The sequence below is a fragment of the Panthera pardus genome, unplaced genomic scaffold, assembly GCF_024362965.1.
Source record: "Panthera pardus isolate Hobbes unplaced genomic scaffold, ASM2436296v1 HiC_scaffold_2, whole genome shotgun sequence".
NCBI lineage: Eukaryota > Metazoa > Chordata > Mammalia > Carnivora > Felidae > Panthera > Panthera pardus.
The window spans coordinates 63432470-63451952 of NW_026526765.1; the positions used below are offsets into that span (position 1 = coordinate 63432470).

The following is a 19483-nucleotide window of genomic DNA, read 5'->3' on the forward strand; positions in this document are numbered from 1 at the left end:
GTGGTCTATGGGAAAACCATTTGTAAAGTATAAATGTAAAGATATTACCATGGGCACTTCATAGGCTATGCACTCAATAAATGTGAAATGTTAAGTCTAAGTCTAAGGGAACTATCTCTATGTGCCAGATGCTTAAAATGCCTTATTCTGATTTAACAACCCAGTCATGCGGAGTTTACATCTGGGGAAACGAAGTTTTTTTGTTTTTTTTTTTAATTTTTAAAAAAATGTTTATTTATTTTTGAGACAGAGCATGAGCAGAGGAGGGGCAGAGAGAAAGGGAGATACAGAATCTGAAACAGGGTCCAAGCCGTCAGCACAGATCCCAACGCGGGGCTCAAACTCACGAACTGTGAGATCATGACCTGAGCCAAAGTCGGCCGCTTAACCGACTGAGCCACCCAGGCGCCCCTGGGGAAAAGAAGTTTATAGAGGGAAAGTAGCCTCCAGGTAATCCAGCTGGGGAGCAGCAGAACCGCGATGGGCCTCAAGTCGGCATGAGTAAGCCGCCTACCTCAGGCCCTTGGCCCAGCACAACATATGCCATGCCAAGGTCTCACCGGAACCCTGTGGCAGTAAGGGGTGCTGTTTCCCCTCCCCTCCCCCCAGGCCCCCAACTTCATTGACTGACACTCCAGATCGGTCAAGTCCAGGGTCAGCTCATCACTCTGAAACCTTTCTCACCCTCAGCCACGGGAAAGGGAGCCCCGGTGGCCTGCTTCCTTTCCCCCCATCCTCTTCTTGGTTCAGCTCATTTCTTCAGAGGGCTGTGCCCCCACGGTCTGCTCCCCACCCCCGAGTGATCTGGTCCCCAAACCTCAACACCACTCTCCAGCGGAGTGGTCCACCATCCCCGCAAAGAAACCCTTCCGGGTCCCCCGCCCTCTAAAGGGCGGTCTCCCGAGTGATCACCGGGCGTCCCTCCTTCCTCACGCACATCCCCTGCCCACGGCCAGCCCCGCGATCCCGCTCCAGCGCTCGCCCCTCACTCCCCGCCCCGCCCCCTCCCTCCCCCCCCCCGCAGCCGGCGTGCCCGCTCACTGGACGTCGCGCTTCGCGGGTCGCTGAGGAAGCTCCACGGCGGTTGCGCGACCAAGGCGGCGATGGCGGCGGCCGGCAGGGAGCAGGAGCGGGACCTGGCGCGCTTCGTCTACGTGACGCGCTTCGGCTCGCACCGGTGCGGCGGCGTCTTGCAGCTGGGCCGCCGCCGGGCTCGGGGCGGCGGGAGCACCGGGCGCGGGGCCGGCTGCAGCCCCGAGGAGCCGCGGGCGGCGGCCCGGGCCGGCGCGGAGCTGGCCCCCGGCCCTCGGGCTCCCGCGGCCGCCCCACCGGCGCCGGCGTCGAGCGCGCGGAGCGGTCCCCGGGCTGCGGCGCGAGCAGGTGGCGCCTAGGGGGCGGCGGGCGTGCGGGAGCGGGGCGCGCCGCCCGTCGGGGGCCGGTCTGGGAGTCGGCCCCCGCGTCCCCTGGGCCGCCGTCTCAGGGCGGTGGGGCGCCTCGGGCCTCGGCCTTCCGTCAGCGTCTTGTCAGCCCTCCCGCCCCGCCGCGGCCCGCGGCCTTGGTGCGGGACGGGGCACTGGGGCCGTCGGCGGCCAGGCTCCGCCTCCCGTCAGTCCGGCTGCCGGCGCGGGGGGGCAGAAAGACGGGTCCCTCGCGTGCCCGGCGTCACGCGTGCGGCGGAGAGGGCGCCCAGGGGCACACGCCGGTCATGTGAGGTCAGCCCGACGGACAGGGAAGGGCACCGGAGGGAGCCGCCGGCGTCCCCCAGAATGAGGGGGGCGTCGGGGTGCTTGTCGGCGTTCCTAGCGCTCGCTGAATTTACAAATTCGCGTGAGCAGAACCGACATCTTTACCCTGTTGAGTCACTTCCTCCCTGAAAACATTTCTTCCATCTGCTTCGGTGTCCTTCGGGAATGTTTTCTATTTGAAACGTTTCCATAGGTTTTGCGTATATCCTGTTAAATTTATTCCAGGTGTTTGGCCTTCTCGTCTGTTCCTCTTCGTAAAGTCCTCTCAATGCTTGTTGTTTGTATATAGGAAACTTCTTGATCTTTCAAAAATCACCTTTATTTAGGATTGATTTATATACATTTTGAGGCGGTTGACAAGGTTATATTCTTTAGTAACTCACCACCGCAGTTAAGATAGAGAGCAGTTCCTTCTGGAAAAGTCCTGCCTCTCTTTTGAGGGCTCATCCCTCTACCTGTGCTTTTTTTTTTTTTTTTTTTTGGAAAGTTTATTGAGATATTCACAGTTCATTCAACTCGCCTATTTAAAGTGCACAATTCAGTGCTTTTCAGAGTTGTACGACCATCACCACACTCAATTTTGGAACATTTCTATTGCCCTCCAAAGAACCGGGTACCTATTAGCATCGTACCCTGTATCCATTGACACTCACCTTTCCCTTTTACTGGCCTCCCCTACCCCTAACCCCAGCCCTAAGCAAGTGCTAAACTTTCTATCTGCATAGATTTGCTTTTTCTGGACATCTCGTGTAAATTGTGTCATACAATATATGAGCTTTCCTGATTGTCTTCTTTCACTTAGCCTGTTGGTGTGTTAATTTTAGGTCCTAGCACTTCACTGCATTCTTTTATTATTAGAATGAGTTTTGTCACTGTTCAGGTATACTATGGTATTATTTGTAAGTAGAGATCATTTCACTTCTTTTTTACCCATTCTTATGCCTGCCATGTATCAAAATATTGCCTGTTTTTATCTTACTGCATGCATAATACTGCATACATCAGCTAATACCTCGAGTACAATGTTGAATAGTAGTGGAGGTTGTGGGGTATCCTTGCCTTATTCCTGACCTTAGGGGAAATGTCTCTAGTGTTGCCCATTATATAAGGTACTGGCTTGAGGACCAAGGCATTTATATTTAAAATATTAAAAAGTATTCTTCAACTTTTATTTTTTCAGTGTTTTTATCATAAATGGGTGTTGAATTTTTGTCAAAGGCTTTCTCAGATCTATGGAGATAAATATATTTTATCCTTAGATTTATTAGTATGGCATATAATATAAATGGATTTCCTAGTATTGAACCAACCTTGCATTCCTGAAATAAAGCCTACTTGGTTATGATGTGTTATTCTCTTAAAGTAGTGTTGGACTCTGCTAAGAATTTGTTTAGGTTTTGGCATTGGTATTTGTGACAGATAGGGATCTGTGGTTTTTCTTTCTTTGTACATTTTCATCTGGTTTAGGTATCAGAGTTATACTTACTTCATAAAAGGAATGAAAATAAACTTTTCCTTCTTTTTTATGCTCTGGAATAATTTATAGAACAGTGGGACTACCTGGTGTTTGAAGGTTTGGTAGAATTCTTCTGTGAAACCATCTGGGTCTAGTGCTTTTTGTGGGATAATTCCTTAACAACTTTCTTTATACCTTCTATGGATATTGCTCTCTTCAAGCTTTCTAAGTCTAACAGTAATCTGTATTTCCCTAGGAAATTATATTTCATCGTTTCCAAATCTGTTTGCATAGAGGTCCGCAAGTGGTATTTTATGATTTTTAAAAAATTTCCTGGGGCACCTGGGTGGCTCAGTCGGTTAAGTGTCCAACTTCGGCTCAGGTCATGATCTCGCGGTTCATGAGTTTGAGCCCCACATTGGGCTCTGTGCTGACAGCTCAGAGCCTGGAGCTTGTTTCAGATTCTGTGTCTCTCTCTCTCTCTCTCTGACCCTTCCCCGTTCATGCTCTGTCTCTCTCTGTCTCAAAAATAAATAAATGTTAAAAAAAAATTTAAAAAAATTTCTTGTGTTTCAGTGCTTATTTCCAAATTGTCATTTTTTTTCTGTATGTACGTGCTTTCTCCCTTTTTCTTGAGCAAGTTAGCCAGTGTCTTGTCCATTTTGTTAATTAAAAAAAAACAAAACAGGATTTTGATTTATTAATGAGACATCTTGTTTTTCTGGTCTCTTCCTCATTAAAAAATGAAGATAGATAATAAAGATGAAACATGCTTTCTTTTGGTTTACTGTGTTCTTTTTATACTTATTTTCAGCAGGACATTTCATTCATTTATTTTTATTCTTTTTATTGATAAAAATATTTAGTGCAATGAATTTTCCTTTAACCACTATTATAAATCCCATAGATTCTAATACGTAGTATTTTCAGTGTCACTATTTTTTTTTCATTCTGTGATTTCAGTTTGTATTACCCTTCTCACTGTGGAGTTAAAGTTTAAAACATTTTTAATTTTCAGGACTTTTCTGTTTTGTTTCTGTTAGTAAACTCTAGTTTTATTGCACTGTAGTCAGAGTGTTTGTAAGGTCTCCACTTTATGGGTACTACCGATGTTTTCTTTGTGACCTAATTTATGATCCTTCCTTTTTGTTCTTTTTCTCCCCCAGAAGCCATGCAATTGAAAGACTGTCCCTTTAAATCATGCTTGCCCTTTTAAATTGAGTCAGTCCCATTAAATGGCATGTTTAGTACTTTATGTGGTGTCTAGGCCTTTAAATTGACCATTGAACTCCCTTCCCTGTAATTTGTGCTATGATCCATAGGGTTTTGTCTTAGTGTTTTCAGATTTAGGGTGGATTCAGTCTTTCTGTTGCTCTAGCCCTCCCGCAGGCACTTTTTCTAGTGTCCTTCCTTTGGCTTCCCTGTTGGCTGCAAAGCCCTGCTTGGGGTGAGGGGGGGAGCACATGGGATCATAGCTCTGCGATTCAATGATTTTTCTTATTTTACTTCCAGTTATTTTGCAGTTTCAGTGTTCTGTGTCTTCAAGTAATGCTGAGGGCGTGGTTTTATGTAGAATTTTCAAAAGGTGAAGTTGTTTGGGGTGAAATTTTGGGAAGTCAGTTACCACGCCTTCCCCATTGTCTTCAGTGACTCTGAAATCCTAAACTGAAAGGTTTTGAACAAGAGAAGTGATAAGGTTGGATTAATTTAGGCCATGCTATCTATATAAGGGAGATTGAATTGGAGGTAGGCAAGACTGAAGCCCAAGTTGAATAATCTATATTCTGTATATTCTATAATCTATATTTGTTTGGTATCCTTCCAGATTAAATTTGCTTTGATAATTTAGATGTATAAAATGGTACTCTGTATAATTTGATTGACTCCTGAGAATGAGCTGTGGTGGGAAGCCTTCAGAGATACTTAAGCAGGGTCATTATTGTGGACTTCAAGCCCGTCTGATGGCCTCATTGTTAAAAGGCACTCAGGTTTTTGTTTTTGGGGTTTTTTTTTTCCTGGCCCCTCTGCTGGGGATTAAAAAATCCAGGGGTAGTATAAAACATTTTAGCCCTGGGTTTCCAGCTTCTTTGAATAATAGAAACAAATGAAAGTCCTGTTCTAAGAAGAGGAAAGAGTATGGTGGTGGTGGTGGTGGGGAGCTCTAAAGCTTTGGCAGGAAGCCAGGACAAATACAATGGATTCAATAGAAAGCCTGTATTGCTTTAGGGCCACAAATGGCGAGGACAAATAATAGTCCATCAGCAAGGTAGTGGATTGGAAGTGAAGAACACTGAAAGCAGGTGAAGAAGCTGGTGGGGAGAAGGGAGGGGATACATGAATTCGTGCTGGAGATCCCCACCTATGTCGGTTAGAAGTAACTGGGTAGGCAGGATTATGAAAGCAGCGTTGCGCTGTTGTAACTTTACCCCGTGCAGACCTAAGGTGTCCGTCTTTCCTCTAGTTGGCTTCTCTTTTGGGATTTTTGCTGCTCCTTTGTGGCAGGGGTGACAGGATCAGATCTGGAGGAAGGAGAACTACGATGGGGTTGGCTGGGAGACACTGGAGTCTACAGCCCTGGTAGGGGGCACAGTGGTCCAGTACAAAGATGAAAGGCCTGACCTAAGGCAGAGCAATGGAGCTGGCACACAGGACCAATGACTGACAGAAAGATGGAGAAGGAAGGGTTCATGCCAACTCTGAAGTTTCTGTGCTAGGCAGCTGGGCAGAGGATGGAGCCCTTAACTTCAGAGCCCCCCCCTGCTGTGCTTGGGCGACCAGGAGTAGAGTTAAGGGAGAGAGGTCCTGGCATAGATGTATATTTAAACCAAGCCAGAAAGTGCTTACGTTTTACTCAGTTTTGGGTGGATTTAATATTAATATTACAGGGACATTTATTAAATGCTTATGCCTAGCTCTTCTTGGGAAACCAGGTGAATTATTTGTTCAACAACATGAACATGTCCCCCACTGTGGACACTAGATTAGGTGCTCGTGACATAGATGGATCAGACAAATATTCCGCTCATAAGGAACTTCTAAATGAATAATGTGAATATAAGCTAGTAGACTTGAATGCTGTAAGATGGACCCCTTCAAAAGGCTTTGATAGTTTAGGGAAAGGAGAGGCATAAAGGCAGGAAATCAAGGGACATGAATGGAGACATTCCTAGTGGGATGGTAGAAATTATCAAGGGTATTGGCTTTGAAGTCAGAAAGACGTAATCTTGGCTCTGTCATTTATTAGCAGTGCGATATTGGCCAAGTTAGTTAACCACTCTGATCCTCAGTTTCCTTCTATGTAAAATGGGGATAATATTTCCTACCTTAATAAGTCACTATAATGACTAAATGCAGTATGTAACGTATGCATAGGGCCCAGCCCAGTGTTTGATATGGAATAAATGACCAGTGAATGTTGGCTTACCGAACAGAGATGGCTTTGAAGGGAAGGGGGTGGTTATTCCAGTGAGTGGTATATAGTGAGAATGGACTAAATATTTGTAGAATGAATGAAAAGCAAGTTTTGGACCATATTGTGGAATGCCTTGGAGACAATCATTTTATAGTCACTGAAGATTTTTGAATGGTGGAGTGAAGCTATCAGAGACAGTTACACTTCTGGAAGATAAGCAAATTTATCTTCGGCTGTTTGTAAGATGCAGTGGAGTTTAGAAATCCAGGGACAGGCAAATCAGGAAACTCATCTAACATTTCAGGCAAGACTGATAAGTTAGTTCTCACAGAACTTGGGAGATATATTCATAATTGATATATCATAGGGGATGACAAATACTATTGTGGAGGTCCAAATAAATGCTTTCGGAGTGGTGAGGAATTTGAGGATGAGAGAATTAGGGAAGACTTCACCGTGGCAGAAACTCCACGAGAGTCCCACATGTTGCTGAGCTAGGAAGGAATTATATGTGGGAAAAATGTGTGAGCATAACCCTGGGAATGGATCCATGAGGGAGAGTGATGAGGGAAGAACCAGAAGCGTATTTTGAGTGTGTAGAAACTGTGCAGAAAGAAGGCCAGAGGAAGCTTGGAAACACGAGTTGGGACAAAGCCTTTGGTATGTACTGGAGCTACCTTCAGTGAAGTATGCAAAACAAATAGAAGAAATGATTTCGTCCTTTCTCTTTTTCGCATCCCCTATACTCCTTGACACGTTTTAGATCCCCAATAATTACAGGTCGACTTGATGGCTCCTATCCTGACCTCGGGGAGTAATGTGTAGGTTAGGAAAGGCTTACAAATGGAAAACATTTGGAATGATGCAAGTATAGTATTCCAAAGGCTTAGGCATTTAGGGGAGAAGGGTCCGTATGGGTAAATGAAGAACAGAGATTTCGCAGACTTGAGTTCTTTTCCTATGCCCTATCTGCATTTCATCTGTACTATCATTTGCTTAATATATTTACTTAATATGTGCATTTTCCCCTCTCGACTAAATTTTCTTTTTAGAACACGTTACATCATTACCTCAGCGGCAAGCCTGTACCATTTGCCACAAATAGAAATTAATTAAAAGCAATCTAATAAAGGAACAACAATATTATTAAATTCTAGCCAAATAGCTTGTCTAATAAAGGTGGTCTGTGGTCATAAAGAGAGAGGAGCAAGTCTCAGGGAAGTCTTAATGACATACTACTTCCAAACTTTCTCCTTGATGTAATCAGAATGAAAAAGAATGGGAGAGAATGAGTTTCTCACTGTGTGAGTCAATGTTCTTTAGTGCTGTGTGTGTGCCCCACACGGAATTCGTGGTGTGCTTCTAAGAAATTGGGCAATGCCATTTTAGAACATACTCTAATTCGCTAACAAATGGAATGCTTACTGCATTTCTAATGTGTATGGTATTAGATATTGGATCTCTAATAAAGAATAAGACAACATGGTAAACGTTATGATTACTGAGCATATAGGGTGCTTTGTGAAATCAGAGAAGGTTCCTGGAAAGCTAAATATTGAATGAGTGGAAGAAAGCCAGGTATAGAGTGGTGATGGCAGGGTAGGAATAAGGTGGGTAATATAGGGGAATATAAAGGCTTTCAGGGAACACATGCTTAGTGTTTTATGATTTTGTCTTTGGACACACAAGCCCTTGGGTTTTCTTCTCACAGTTAATATTTGGGAAGGCAGCATGGTCTGGTGAGTAGAGAGAGGAAGCTTATTCATTCCTGACAAACCTTTATTAGTACCTACTGTGTGTCTGGTAGGGTGGCTAGAAAGATGACTAAGACCCACATAGTTATTACCCTCTGGGAGGTCACAGCCTAGTGGAGGAAACACATTATAAACATGTGATATAAAAGTGTGCTAAGGGGGCGCCTGGATGGCTCAGTCGGTTAAGCATCCGACTTCGGCTCAGGTCGTGATCTCACGGTCCATGGGTTTGAGCCCCAAGTTGGGCTCTGTGCTGACAGCTCAGAGCCTGGAGCCTGCTTCGGATTCTGTGTCTCCCTCTCTCTCTGCCCCTCCCCTGCTCATACTCTGTCTCTCTCTGTCTCAAAGATAAATAAAAACATTAAAAAAAAAATAAAAAAATAAAATAAAAGTGTGCTAAGTGCTCTGACCTAAGCATTCCTAGAGCCAGTGCTGTTCAGGGGACTGTAGAGAGGAGGTGATGGTGTGAGCTGAGTCTTGAAGAGCAGGTAGAAATTTGCCTGGCAGGGGTGTGTGTGTGTGTGTGTGTGTGTGTGTGTGTGTGTACACATGCATGCACACAGAGTGTTTTAGCCAGACAGAACAGCATGTGCAAAGGCTAGGAAGGATAAGAGCAAAACATTTGAAGAACCACAGGCATTTTGAATAGTTGAAAGCATAATGTGTGTCTGGAGTTGAACGGAGAAGAAAGGAGAGTTTGGAGATGCATTGGGTTAAGATGTGGCCTCTGGTATTTGTTTATTCTATTGCTGATTTTTTGGGGACTCACCTTTCAAATCAAAAAAGAAAGGAGATTCCTAAGGGATTTCTAGACATTTCTAAGGGAGTTTGTCTCTAGTTTTCTTGGTTTTCTCCCCTCGGCATAGTATTAGCTAGTTGGTAAACTGGTAGCATCTGTGATCAGAAATACACCAACGAGTGTAAAAATCCCCAAAGAGAGCTCAGGAGACATTTATAATTGTCTTTGTTCTCAGGATAGTGAATCCTTTAAAATATGTGCTGGCCTTGATATTTTAGCTTTCACTCTCTCTTTTTCTAAAATTAGGTTTAACCCAGAAGAATTTAGCTAAACAGTTTGATTTCCCTATACCTTTGCATGAAGCTTCGAAAGTAATGAAGAAAAAGAAAAAGGTATATTATTATAAAGGAGAACGAGCAATATTTGAATTTTAGATTAACTTCTCTAAACACAAATGTGTGAAGATATTCAACAGTAAAAACAGTTCCATCTTTTGAAAATTTAATTTACTGAAATGAGAAAATAGAATTAATTTAGCAGAAATAGAACTGGGTTTGGAAATATTTATTAACTATAGAGAACAGTCCTTCCAGTGTTTGAAGATATGAACACATTTTAATCAAAACATAATGGGAGATTTTTCAAAGCATAAAAATATATGTTCCACAGAATATAACAAACTCTGATAGGTAGTGTAATATGAGGAGAAAATCACGGATTTCACAGAAAAGAATAATGTATCTGTATTAACGACATATTGCTCTTTTAAAGACAAGGGACATACATTTACTTCCTAGAAGGAAAGCTAACGAGGATGAACCTTTACTGCTGAACCATTTTCACCTCTGGTTGTCCAAATGTCATGGCAACTTGAGTGTTTTAAACATATTCGAGATCAGTAGCTCTACGAATCTTTGTTTTCCACCTCGTATCTTAAGCACTTCAGCTTAAAGAAATCGTTAGTTGATAATGACACGTCAAATTGTATTGTTTCTGAGCTTTGAGTTTATATGAGTTATAATCCGTGTATAGTGTAAAACAGCATTCAAGGTGACTAACCCCAAATGTAATTTGAGTGTGCACCTGATCTTCCCACTATACTAAGAAATATTTCTTCCGAGAATCAGTTCCTCTTGGGTGAAGAGAAAAGAGCAATAGCCAATATTTACTTGTAACTACAATATGCCAGACATTGGGGTACGTGCTTTACGTATATTTTTCATTAATCCTAACAATCCAGTGTATGAAGCTATTACTAGATGAGATGTAAAACACTTGCCCATTAAAAATCGAGTAATTTCCCAGTGGGATAGAAATTCAGTATTTTCATAACTGTTGAAAACAAAATTGAATGTGTTAGAACCATTTAGATAGGACCTTATAGGCATTGCCTTCACCCAGGGTAGCTCATTTAAATAGTACAGAGAGGAAATGCTAGGAAATTAGCAGAAGAGATCACTGATCGTGGGAAAACCGTCACATTTAAGTTTTAGGTCTGTAAGTGCTAGAATTGCCTTAGCGTGGTTTCAGCTGAGGTACAACACAGTTCAGTCACTACCAGTTGCCTCTGTCAAAATGTATTTCCACCTTTCTGCTCGGTGTTCCTTAACTGTGTTTATATTTTTAAGGTTCGAGTATGGAATAAAGTATACAAAGTCATTTCTAGAATCCTTGAAGAAAATGCAAAATACAGACTCAGGCTGAAATACCAACAACTACCCAGTGAAAGCAAGTTAACACAGTTGATTGTATGAAAGAAGACTGGCTTTCCTAACAGGTCAGTCACCCTTGGGTCACATTAGTCTAGTAGTTTTCCTAATTGTCACATGCGGTGTACAGAACTATAGAAATGAGGCTACAACTATTCATCGTAATTAAAAAGTACAAACAATGTTAAAGCACTGAGTTACAGGCTAGACCGCTGATGTAGGTGTGAGTAGAGAAGAGCAGAAGGTAAATGTTGATGAGAATTTACTGAGCGAAAGGACCACACTTGCCTGTGATTTAATGGCCGCTTTTTAATATAGATTACAAAACTCATCCATATTGACGAAGACAAACATTTTAACTGCAATATAAAATTACACATTCTGTGTCACTTCTGATGGTCACTTCCTTTCCATGGATGCTGCAGTATAATTTAATGCTTTTGACAAAACTGCTCTTGAATTATGGCCTTGATGTCATTATTTCATTACTGGAAAACAACTCATAAATTAAACTATGTTCTAAAGCTCCATCAATAGGGAGGCAAACCATAAGAGACTCTTAAAAACTGAGAACAAACTGAGGGTTGATGGGGGATGGGAGGGAAAGGAGGGTGGGTGATGGGTATTGAGGAGGGCACCTGTTGGGATGAGAGCTGGGTGTTGTATGGAAACCAATTTGACAATAAATTTCATATTAAAAAAATAATGAGTTGATATTGTGGCCAGAGAAAAATTAGATGTGATCTAGTATATTTATTAAAGTCACTGGAAATTCTGGATTCTCAAACAATTAAGTTGGATACAATTTATGTAACTGATAATGCCATATCAATTGATAAATCATAATAGTTGTTTCCTTTCCTTCACATGCTTGTCCTAATACACATGTTACCATGCTGAATGCTTCTGTAGGCTCTTACTACAGTCACTCGATGGCAACTTCTATTTTGACAGTCAGTAAATCTGCAGAATTTAATTTTGTGAAGAATATTTTCATAAGATAATAATTAGGACAGAATGCCATTTTGTAAACAATGTCACACTGGAAACTCATGACTGTTAGTGTAATATTGTGTCAATAATAGCATAAGTTGTTTGCTATAGTGGCATATGAACAATGTTCAGATTAGTGATACTCGGTTTTATTTGTTCAATTAAGGAGAAGAATGAGGCAGATGGGGGGATTAGGAAGAAAAAGTAGTCCGTGATTTATTGGGAGAAAAAGATGTTTGAATAGGCAGAACAACGTGCAAGAAACCTGGACATTGTTCCAAGTGTTAATCCAGATCCAGTTACTTTAATAAACATATTAGATTACATCTAATTTTGCTCTGGCCATAACCTTGATCTTGTCAGTCTCTTGTGCCTCAGTAAGAGGGCTTCTACTAAACATCAAGTAATCTTGTAAGAATTATTTACTAATTTAAAATAATATGCTATGCTTTTCCAGAAATAGCCTGTTATAAACAAGTATCCTTGTAATTCATTATTTTGTATTATAATTTTAAACCAGATTACAAAAACTAATAGAAATACATTTAGAAATGTATTATGACTCTTATTTCCTAATATGTATTTATTAATGGGAAAACCAGGACTAGAGGCCAAGTTGAATTTTCCCATATATTTTATGTTGTTCGTAGACTCAGATTACACAAGATGAATCTTCTTATCATCTTCTGGTAAGAATTCATTTATATGATAATTATAAAGTATAGACTTTGTTTCCTCCCCTTTTATATCTTAACTTCTCCAACTTTTAGTGTATACCCATTGCTAATTCCAGCCTGTTTCCTTCCTTAAACCCAGTAAGGCCTCATTAAATATTTGTTGAAATTTAACAAGCTTCATTTGGGCCCTGTCTTAACAGTGCTATTGTAACTACTCTTTCCATGGTCCACGGTTTTTGGTTTTTTTGTGTGTTTCTGTTTGTTAATATCTCTTAGTTCTATTTTCTCTTTGAACTTTTCACATTTAATATTATCTCACTGCTACTTTCAGTCTTTCTTTTTTAGTGTCCTGGGAGCTATGACATGGTTCACTTTCTGCCTTTCTGACTGTATTTTCTGTGTATTTTTTAATTTGTCCCTTCTGTTACCACTTGACATCCAACACTACCCTAGGAGTAGTTGTTGGGTCGACTCTCTCTTTACATATTTATTCTGAAATAATTTACCCATTTTATAGCTTCAATTACTCTTTCTTGATGTATGACCCCTAAATCTCTCTTCTGCCTTTGACCTCTGAATTTCTTCAGGCTATTCTACAGTTATTTTGAAATATTCCATGTTTTCAATCGAACGCATCATCTCTCCTCCATTTCTTTCAGTTGTGTCTTGATTTGCTAATTACCTGGGCTCATTAAATTTCTAGGGAGAGATGACACCAGTTTAGTGGGGTTCAGAAAGTACTAGAAAAGTAAGATGGGTGTTGGAAAAAAGAAATCAGACTTTTGTATATGGGAAGGTGGGGGAGGGGAATATATTTTAGACATGGCCGTGAGCAAGTTCATGGAGCCCAAGAAAATGTCCAGGAATATATAGTTTGATCAAAGCTTGTTTATGGAGTCCTTGTGAAGGAAGGTATAAAAGTCCACTGAGACTGTATTTCAAAGGGTCCTATGTGAGCACTGGACCAAGGATTTGTACTCAGTTAAGTAGACAGTAAAGAAACATGAAACATTTTCTTAACCCTTTATTCTAAATGATTTCAAAAGTACAGAAAGTTTGCAAGAAAAATTCAAAGAACTCCAGCATAACCTTTACCTAACTTCACTGATTTTTAACATTTTGTCACATTTGCAGGTTCATTCTTAGGCACTTTCTCTCTTTGTCTGTGTGTATGTATATGTGTTTAAAATATTACCCCTTGGGGTACCTGGGTGGCTTAGTTGGTTAAGTGTCCGGCTCTTGATTTTGGCTCAGGTCGCGATCTCATGGTTCGTGGAATCGAGCCCCATGTTGGGCTCTGCGCTGATAGCATGAAGCCTGCTAGCGATTCTCTCTCAGCCTCTCTCTCTCTCTCTCTCTCTCTCTGCCCCGCCCCTGCTCATGCTCTTTCTCTCTCTCTCAAAATAAATAAATAAACATTAAAAAAAATAAATAAAATATTACCCCTTAATACTTTAAGTGTGTATATCCTAAGAACAAAGATATCTTTCATAAAGCCACCCAACAATGATCAAATTCAGGAAATTTATGTTTCCTTTTGTAATTAATAAGTATTTTGTGGAAACTTAATAAAAGACTATGCAAATACCTCAAACATCACCAGTATAGAACATTTTAGAGCAGTGGATTGATCAGATCTGCATTTACATCAGATCTGATGTTACTAATGTGGAAAGGTTTGGAATGGAGGCAAGATAGGAAATGAAAATCCAAGGATTCTAACAGCAGTCCAAGTGAGTGAAATGCACTTAAATGGAAGTGGCAGAGTTTGTGGAGAGGAGACAAAGGATTGACCATAGGGGATAAGAGAGATCATCTTGAGTTCTGAGAATGAGGAGATAAGAAAGAAGGAAGTCAAGAGAAAGGACCGATTTTGTGAAGCTACTGAGTTTCATTTTGGCATGTTGAATTTTAGGTGATAGTGAGGTGTTCAGGTAGAAATTCCAAGCGAGCAGCTTGAAGTTTCATACTGAGGCTAGTGTGCAGTCTATGGTGCGTGAAGGTCGTAGGTAGTTCTGGCAGTGGATGTGCATGAAAACCTCAGTGTGAGGATGGGAGGAGAGGAAAGGAGGAGAACAGAATGTCGGTGATGTCTAGGATGAAGAGCAATTCTCAGTTTCAGAGAGTGATTCTGGGTGCTTAATCAGGAGTAATGAGAAGTGATGGTGGGGTGGTGGGGGATACGGATGAAGCTTGTAGGAGACCAGGGGCTTGGCAGTCCAAAGGAGGGCAATGGCCTTGTTCAGTGAGAATGTAGGGGTACAAAAAGTAGGAGTGTAGAAATAAGTCAGCTAGGAACAATGTCAGAGTTCCTAGAAGTAAGGCACAAGTGCCAAGTGATGACATTGCCCTAGCGGTACCCTGGCTTGTGAGTGCCTTGAAGTGGCCTGGAGATTAAGGCCTTTGTGACACAGTTTTTGTGACACAGTTTCTGTAAATGGGGCTGTTGAAGTCGTCAGTATTATTGGCCGGTGCTGGAATGGAGAAGAAAAATCTGGAAGTGAAAGTTACCAAAACAGTGAATACACAGAATGGCTAACTGTTGCTTTGCAATGTTAGAAAAGTTAAAATATTTTAGTGACTATTAACCGTCTTATAGTAACAAGAATCACTTTTGTCATCTTTTATTTAGGATTAACCTATCTTTGGATCCGTTTACCAAAGAAGATTGTGAAGAGTTTAAAGATGGAACTTTAAATTGAATCATAATTATATGTTAATTTTGGTGTGTTTTGTTGGTATTGGGACTTTAATATTTGAATAGAAAAACTACTTTCTTTATAAATTAATAGTGTTTGTTTACAAATTAATTAAATATGGTTGTATGCACACAAGCGTTATGCAAGTGTTTTTCAAGTGTGAATTAGTACTTATTCTGTATTCTTTTAAATTAATCTTATACATAAAATTTAAATTGACATAGCAATACAATTGCAGGCATTTATATTTACCAATGTTTCCTTTAATGAATGCGTCTGCAAACCACCACTTTATTCATCCCTCATTATGATATAACTGCTTTAAATTAAACTTCGATTCATTTAAATTGTTTCTGGCTTCCTTTTTCTAAATTTCCCAATTGTCTTATGATAAAAACCTACAATTTACATAGTGACAATTATTTTCGGTGTTAAAACTAATGGTTATTTAACACATCTTTTCATCCTAAGGAAAGTTAGAAAATTTATGCAAATCCTAATTGTAATATGGAGTATTTTAGGATAATTTTGGGGCAAAGATCAAAGGAAACATTCTTCTCCTTTTCAGGCCCCTAACTAATAGCTACATTATTTTTTTCAGTCAATAAGTGAGAGATTTAGAATTCTGAAAATAATTTAGAAATGTTTCTCCGTCAGGAACCCTCTTGCACTGTTGGTGGGAATGCAAATTGGTGCAGCCGCTCTGGAAAGCAGTGTGGAGGTTCCTCAGAAAATTAAAAATAGACCTACCCTATGACCCAGCAATAGCACTGCTAGGAATTTATCCAAGGGATACAGGAGTACTGATGCATAGGGGCACCTGTACCCCAATGTTTATAGCGGCACTCTCAACAATAGCCAAATTATGGAAAGAGCCTAAATGTCCATCAACTGATGAATGGATAAAGAAATTGTGGTTTATATACACAATGGAATACTACGTGGCAATGAGAAAAAATGAAATATGGCCTTTTGTAGCAACATGGATGGAACTGGAGAGTGTGATGCTAAGTGAAATAAGCCATACAGAGAAAGACAGATACCATATGGTTTCACTCTTATGTGGATCCTGAGAAACATAACAGAAACCCATGGGGGAGGGGAAGGAAAAAAAAAAAAAAGAGGTTAGAGTGGGAGAGAGCCAAAGCATAAGAGACTGTTAAAAACTGAGAACAAACTGAGGGTTGATGGGGGGTGGGAGGGAGGGCAGGGTGGGAGGGAGGGCAGGGTGGGTGATGGGTATTGAGGAGGGCACCTTTTGGGATGAGCACTGGGTGTTGTATGGAAACCAATTTGACAGTAAATTTCATATATTAAAAAAATAAAAATAAAAAAATAAAAAAAATAAAAAAACATTCACTGTCAAAAAATAAATAAATAAATAAATAAAATTCTCATCACAAGGAAAAAAGAAAACATAGTAAGTGAGGTGATGGATGTTAACTAAAAAAAAAAAAAAAAAAAAAAAAAGAAATGTTTCTCCGTGAAGAACCATTATTTTCTACTCAGTATTAAGTAGTAATCAGCTGTTACGTAGATCATTTTATCTGCTTTTTGTTGATGCAGTCTCTTTCCCTGCATTGTTTTAAAGGCCTCTGTGGAACTGAAAACTTAGGAGGAAAAGACAAAAAGAGTTTGCCTGTGATAAAAACAAATAAAACAAAACAAGACACAAGACAAAAAAATCCCATATGGGGCTCCTGGATGACTCAGTTGGTTAAGGTCTGACTTTGGCTCAGGTCATGATCTCGCAGTTCATGCTTTCAAGCCCTGCGTTGGCCTCTGTGCTGACAGCTCAGACAGAGCCCGGAAGCTGCTTCCAGATTCTCTTGTCTCCCTCGCTCTCTGCCCCTCCCCCACTGTGCTCTGTGTCTCTCTCTGTCTCTCTGTCTCTTTCTCTCTCAAAAATAAATAAACATTAAAAAAAAAAAATTCCACATCCATCCTGAATTTCTTGCCACAAAAATTGAAGCACGTGCGTGGTAGACCTTTTTGGTTCTAAAGGCAGTACGTTCCTCACCTAGAAATATTGACCAGGCCCATCTATTAGCTGGCACAGAAGGTTGCCAACTTTGAGTGGGACCCAGTTCAGGAAAGGGCTTTGCAGTAGGTCCAGCCCCGGAAATAAGCAGTCCTGCTCCTTGAATTATATGATTTGGAAGACCCTTTGGTGTTGGAGATATCATTAGTGGGAAAAGATGTAGTATGAAGCTTATGAAAAGCCAACCAAAGGGGCTCCATGGTGGAATTATAAATCAAGGTCATACTGTCCACAGCATAAAATTAAATGCCATTTGAGAGACAGCTTTAACATGTTTGAGGCTTTGGTAGAAACAAATCGCTTGGCCGTGAGGCAAAAAACAAAAACAAACAAACAAAAACCAGCAGCAGACTCACAAAATGGAAATAGCACATCTGCGAAGGAAGGCTTCCCAGCAGAAAGTTCCTAAGTGGGGCCAGACAGCACAAGCAGCAGGCTGTGTGAGCAGATAGTCCAGTCCTCATGTCACCGACATCAGTTGTACTAGTTCCCTTCCCTGTGCTTGCACCTGTGGCCATGTAAGCGGTCCCATACAACCAGATAAAAGAGGAGGAAAAGTCTGAGCTTTGGTTTACGAATGGATTTTTCCATTGTGGGTGTTAGTACTATAGCCATGTTCCAGAGTGGCCCTGAAAGATACTGGAAAGGGAAAAGGGCAGAGTTGTGAGCTGCACAAATGGTTATCCACTTTGTGTGATAGGTGGGGTGGTTCAAGGCAAGAATCCATATGAATCTGTCGATGACCTGGTCATCTGATCTGGGGCGTGGTAGGAAGGACTGGAATATTGGAGACAAAAAGATCTGATACAGAGGCATATGGATGGACATACGGGAAGGGGCACAAAGTGTGAATTTTTTGTATCACTTGCCAGTGCTCATGAGAAAGTATCCACCGCTGAAGAGACACTGACCAGCTAAGTAGACACAATGATGACCAGTTGGTGTCAGCCACCTGTCATCACTGGCTGCCCAGGAACTTGATCGATTTCTTTAATTTCAATTATTTTTTCCATGCCTGCTTTGGGCTTATTTTTTATTTTTTGTATTCTTAAATTGGGGGCTTAGATTACTGATTCGAGACATTTCCCCTTTTCTATTGTATGCATTTAGCGTCATAATTTTTCCTCTCAGCACGGCTTTAACTATGTCCCACAGGTTTTTGTATGTCGCATTTTCATTTTTTATTTAATTGTGTATTTGTCTATGCTTTATGTTCTATCAGTTTTTCTTTACATATTTTGTATATTACTTGGTGCAAACATATTTAGTATTGCCCTGTGTTCTTTGTGAATTGGCCCTTTATCATTAGATAATTAATGTTCCTCCCTGTGTCTGGTAATTTTCTTTACTCTTAAGTCTACTTTATAGGATCTTAATATAATTACTTCTGCCTTATTTTAATTAATACATCTTTTTCTAGCCTTTGACTTTCAACTTGCCTATATCCTTCATTATATTTGAAATGTTTATACACAGCATATAGTTGGGTCATGTTTTTTAGCCCACTCAGCCAATCTCTGTCTTTTAATTGATATATTTATACCATTTATATTTTTTCATTTTTTTTTTTTATTTTAGAGAGAGAGAGAGCAGGGGAGAGGCAGAGGGAGAGAGAGAAAAAAAAAATCTTAAGCAGATTCCTCATTCAGTGCAGATTCCACGACCCTGGGATCATGACCCGAGCAGAAATCATGTGTTGGATACTCAACCGACTGAGCCATCCAGGCACCGCATACCATTTATATTTAAGGTAGTTCTTGATATGTGAGGGTTTAACTCTTCTATTTTATTTTATGTTTTCTGTTTCTTCTTTTCTCTGTTTTCTTTTTCCTGCCTTCCTGCTGCTCATGTGATGTCCATTGACACTGTGTCAACAATGGAAAGGGGGGAGTAAGGGAGTGTGGGAAGAAAGAAAAGCCTCATTACTTGCCAGTGGGGTTGAAAATTCTGGCTCCCTACTCGGCCTTTTCTGACATAACCCCATTGGGTTATGAGGGGGCATTTCAATTCAGGGGAAAGGTGGAAGTCTGAAGTCTCCACTCAGCCTTTGCTGCCATGGGTGTTATTTGGGATCCAGTTTTTTTTCTGTGGTGTTTGGCTGGAGAAGAGAAGTTATTAAAATTTTCTGTCTTTCTAGGCTATTTTTTTTCAGGTGGAGCAGGCTTTTATTGGGAATTTTTTGTTTGTGCCCATTGGCATTTCCAGGTTGCTGGCTTCTTGGGTACTCAGGTTCTTAGCTGATCTGTCTTCTTCTTTAC

The 19483-nt window shown here is 40.8% G+C and overlaps 1 protein-coding gene across 3 annotated transcripts; it reads left to right on the forward strand.

Annotated features, from left to right (window-relative positions):
* The first annotated feature begins 1047 nt into the window (after nucleotides 1–1047).
* CUNH5orf47 (chromosome unknown C5orf47 homolog) lies at nucleotides 1048–19175 on the forward strand. 3 transcript variants are annotated; one of them, XR_008423770.1, is made up of 5 exons: nucleotides 1048–1380; nucleotides 9413–9498; nucleotides 10735–10883; nucleotides 12459–12497; nucleotides 15118–15531. XR_008423770.1 is itself a non-coding variant. In XM_053907102.1 (4 exons), the coding sequence occupies exons 1-3, from the start codon at nucleotides 1104–1106 to the stop codon at nucleotides 10858–10860; spliced, it is 489 nt and encodes a 162-aa protein (XP_053763077.1). In that variant the 5' UTR covers nucleotides 1048–1103; the 3' UTR covers nucleotides 10861–10887; nucleotides 18806–19175. The 3 variants fall into 3 exon arrangements, 2 of the variants coding, with proteins under 2 accessions (XP_053763077.1, XP_053763076.1); XM_053907102.1 differs by lacking the exons at nucleotides 12459–12497; nucleotides 15118–15531 and adding an exon at nucleotides 18806–19175 and having other exon boundaries at nucleotides 10735–10887; XM_053907101.1 differs by lacking the exon at nucleotides 12459–12497.
* The last annotated feature ends 308 nt before the right edge of the window (nucleotides 19176–19483 follow it).